Raw genomic sequence first — 4,078 nt, forward strand, 5'->3', positions numbered from 1 at the left:
AAATTTTCAATTTTTTTAATAAATACAAACAAATGTATTAGAAACTTAAATTTTTTGTATTTCTAAAAAAAGTTCTTACTTTATAATCTTAATGTGTGCCCTTAGGATACAAGATAGCAAAATCTTATAATTTATTGTCATTTAATTATAATATTACATTATAATTTTATAATCTAGTATTATGTATATTATATTACATTAAATTATAAATGTATTTATTATTTTTACTATTTAAATTTTTATTATTATAATTTATATATTATTTAATTATTATTACTAAATCAAACGGTTCGATCAGTGACTCACTGATTGAACTGTTAACCTAGTGATCTAATAATTTGATTGGGTCAATCACCAGTTCGATTTTAATAACATGCACATAACTGATTTTTTTTTAATCGTAATAAATTATATCTATCAATTTTTATCTTTTATATAAATCAAAATATTATTATAAAATGTAATCTTTTAAAAATTAATTTTATTAATTTATTATACAAAATTTATAAAGTTATAAATATTAATTATATATAAATTAATCCCATTTAACCCTATTTATTTAGATCAATTTAAAACAAATTGAAATTTTTAAAATAAACTCAACAAAACATTAAGATTTGATCCTATCCCACCAAAATACACACCAATTGTATGCTAAGTATGATTATGTCATTTTCTTAGAAAGAAAAAAACAAAATCCCCGAACCCGCCCGTTGCTTACGCTATACTGGTCGTTTCGCAAGGCGCACGCAAATAACAATCATAAAACCCTAACCATTCTATTCCCCCAAACATGGACTCTGGATTCCGATTGACACACTAGAAGTCGAACAGAATCGAATTCGCAACGCACATAGCATAGAATGGCTCACGGCGGCTACAACAAGCGGCGCGTGAGGGTCAACCCCGCAAGTCGCCGTTCCAACTCCTCCTCCACCGCCTCCACGTCCGCCCCTAAGGCTCTCAAGCCTAAACCGCCGGTTTCACTCAAAAACCAGATTCGGTCGGCGGAGCGTATGCTGCGGAAGCAGAACCTGCCGGCGGAGGTGAGGGAGGCGCAGCAGCAGAAGCTCGACGCACTCAAGAAGCAGCAGGAGATCCACACGCGCCTCGCTGCCGAGCGCAAGATCTTCCTCCGCGATAGGAAGATTAAGTTCTTCGAGCGAAGGAAGATCGAGAGGCGCATCAGGCGCCTCGAGAAGCTTCAGCGCGCCGCTTCCCACCAGCTACAAGCATCTGAGGCTTCCGAACAGCTTTCCAAGCTTAAGAAAGATCTTCAATACGTTATGGTGTGTTCTCTGCAGTTTTCTTTTTCTAATTTTTGTGATTAGGTTTATTTTGATGCATCGTTGGGTTTTCTCGAAATGCAAAGTGTGCTGTTAGCTTTCATGAGTAGCTGAATGATGTTGTTGCATTGCGTTGTTCATTCATATCAATTAAGAGTAACTGAGGAATAGTTTTGTTTGTTCTTTCTTTTTGTTCCATTAATTTTTGTTTACTTTACTTTGTCACTGGCTTTCGTAAGTTTGATCTTTGTGAAAAATGAGACGTGTTGTATATATTTTGATTCCTAGGTGGATGATGATGTTGTTGCTTTGTGTTGTTTGTTTATTGAGAATAAATTATGAGTAAGTAATGACGGAGGGGTTTGTTATGGTTTAATTTTTTGGAACTGCAGTACTTTCCAAAGACTGAGAAGTATGTTCCTTTGTTTACCGGAGGTGACGATTCGGAGATAGTTGACAGGAGGAACGGGCTGCGCAAGCAGATTGAGGACAGATTGATTGCAGCCGCAGCAAGTGGCAAGGACTTAGAAGGTTTGATTTATGGTTGAGATGTGTCTCATTAACTATTATCAATGCTTAAAGTATGTGTTGAGATAGTAAAATTCAAGTGCACAAGTAGTCGAATTGAAGTTGGAACATGGACATGTAGCACTAAACTTTGCATGTGTTGCATTATTTGGTATCTCTGTACGATTCATCTTCTTTTGGTTTCTGTAACAGAGACTGGCAGTGAGGATGATGGCCTTTTGGATCTGAGTGAAGATGATTTTTTCCTCGCTGGGAGTTCTAGTGATGAAGCAGATGCAGATGATGAATGGACAGACAAAAGCACGAGGTGGGTAGAGATGTTTTACAACTTAAGCAATTATTATATTATGAAAATTCATATACTTGCAGCAAGGTAATCGATGTTAAGAAGAGCAACTGGAGTATACCTGTTTGTGATGCTAGTATGGTCAAATTGAAGCCACATTTTTTTAATTATAATTTATAAATCTATTGGGATTCATCTGTTAATATACAAAAGTAGAAAATTTAGATAAGCTGTGTTCTTTGGAGCCCTGTTTTCTAATTTAAATTTTAATCTACACATGCCAACTGTTTCTCTAGTAAATTCTGCATCATGAAATTTCCAACTTATTGCAGAGAGCAGGCTTCTAGTGCATCTGGCAAAGCAGTGTCTGGTGGCATGTCCAGTGATGAAAAAAATCAGGTATGCAGTATGAGCAGTAATTGCTTTTCTCCTTATTTTTTATTCAATAGTATCAAATAACTGCGGCATTGAAATTAGTCAATATTTAAAATATCGTTTGCCCATTCTTTCAGAGACAGATTTCTGCTAGAGCTTTAATGCCCCCTCCTCGCCCCTCAAACAAGAAGCTGTCAAGGTTTGGGTCAACTTCAGGCCAAAATTCATCTAGTCTAAGATCCGATATTTCCACATCCAGCAACACTTCGAATAGCAAAAGCAGCTCAGACTTTAGATCAAGGGGACCTTCAAGCACAGGCCATGGTAGTAGTCTAAGCTCCAACTCTGATGCGCACAAACCTCGTAGAAAGAGGAGGCCTAAGAAGAAAAAGAAGCAGGTTCATTCGTTTTCCCATCATTTTAATTCTAATCATTGTGCAAATTATATTTTAAGATACCTTGGTGATGTTGTCACGAATCGGTAAAGTCACCTTTTCAGGCACCGGTGTTTCATTTCGGTGACATTTCATTGTATATATTTGTTCCAACTTCCCGTCTTCCCTGTATGTAACTAAAATGTATATTATTCTCCTTCTGTTAGGCATGAAGGTCAAATTAAGGAGTACTGCTACAAGCAATTGAAATTAGCTTCTTCGCATTCATTCAAGATTCCTAGGGTTATGTTTTCCCTAGATGGGTCAAGTCACGTTCATCTGTGGTGTGGAGCAGCTGCGGAATCCTGTCACTGGTTAATATTATATGATAATCATATATTCACATATTGTGCTGACCTTGTTAGGTTAGATCGGGAATTCGTTATTGTAGATTAACTTTTGACGTTGATTACAAAGTCACAATGTGTCTTACACTCTTACTGTATATTTTGTTCAATGCTGATTTCTTTGTTCGGGATAGCATCCTGCACTCCTGCTCTCCAGCGAGTTTTGGCGCCTGAACTTTTAAACTACAACCACATTTGGGCATTGACGAATCGCAAGTATGAACTGGATTACATGATTAATATCTATCTGTACCTGTTATAATGCAAATACCATTTTGTAACTGTTAGAATTTTTTTTCCCTAAGAAAAAAAGAGATTTCAGAAATAATTTGAAAATGATTATAATGAATAATTTAATTCAATATCTTCATATTATGAAGATAGTTTACATGCAATCTTAAGCTACTAAAATACGATTAATTTCATGCTTTTGTATAATATAAAAAATATATATTTATATTTAAAAATGTGGCTTGAATGATATGAAATGTTAGGCAAATCGCTAGAATAATCAAACTTCATAAGAAATAGCGAATGTTTTTGGTAGAATGTTTGCTACATTAGACTAATGTTCTATTTTATACAGTACATTATATTTGAATGAAAATTTAAGGAGCCAGCACTTTTATTAAAAATTTGTTAATATTTAATCAGTAAAAAAAATTAAATAATTTTACACTATTATTAGATATAATTTTACACCATTAAAAATATTATTGATAGTTAATTGATAGTTACAAATTATAAAAATTGTTGCCCCTAGTATTATATCTGAATTATATCATCCTTATTTTATAAATGTTTTTCTCTAAGCTTGCCAAA

General features: G+C 34.4%; 1 protein-coding gene across 1 annotated transcript; it reads left to right on the top strand.

Annotated features, from left to right (window-relative positions):
* The first annotated feature begins 720 nt into the window (after positions 1-720).
* On the top strand, positions 721-3,389 carry LOC107618843 (uncharacterized). The gene is made up of 6 exons (XM_016321018.3): positions 721-1,289; positions 1,679-1,817; positions 2,007-2,121; positions 2,433-2,499; positions 2,613-2,873; positions 3,077-3,389. The coding sequence occupies exons 1-6, from the start codon at positions 864-866 to the stop codon at positions 3,080-3,082; spliced, it is 1,014 nt and encodes a 337-aa protein (XP_016176504.1). The 5' UTR covers positions 721-863; the 3' UTR covers positions 3,083-3,389.
* Positions 3,390-4,078: the final 689 nt, after the last annotated feature.

Source organism: Arachis ipaensis, chromosome B9, assembly GCF_059453495.1.
Source record: "Arachis ipaensis isolate K30076 ecotype BB chromosome B9, ASM5945349v1, whole genome shotgun sequence".
NCBI classification, from domain to species: domain Eukaryota; kingdom Viridiplantae; phylum Streptophyta; class Magnoliopsida; order Fabales; family Fabaceae; genus Arachis; species Arachis ipaensis.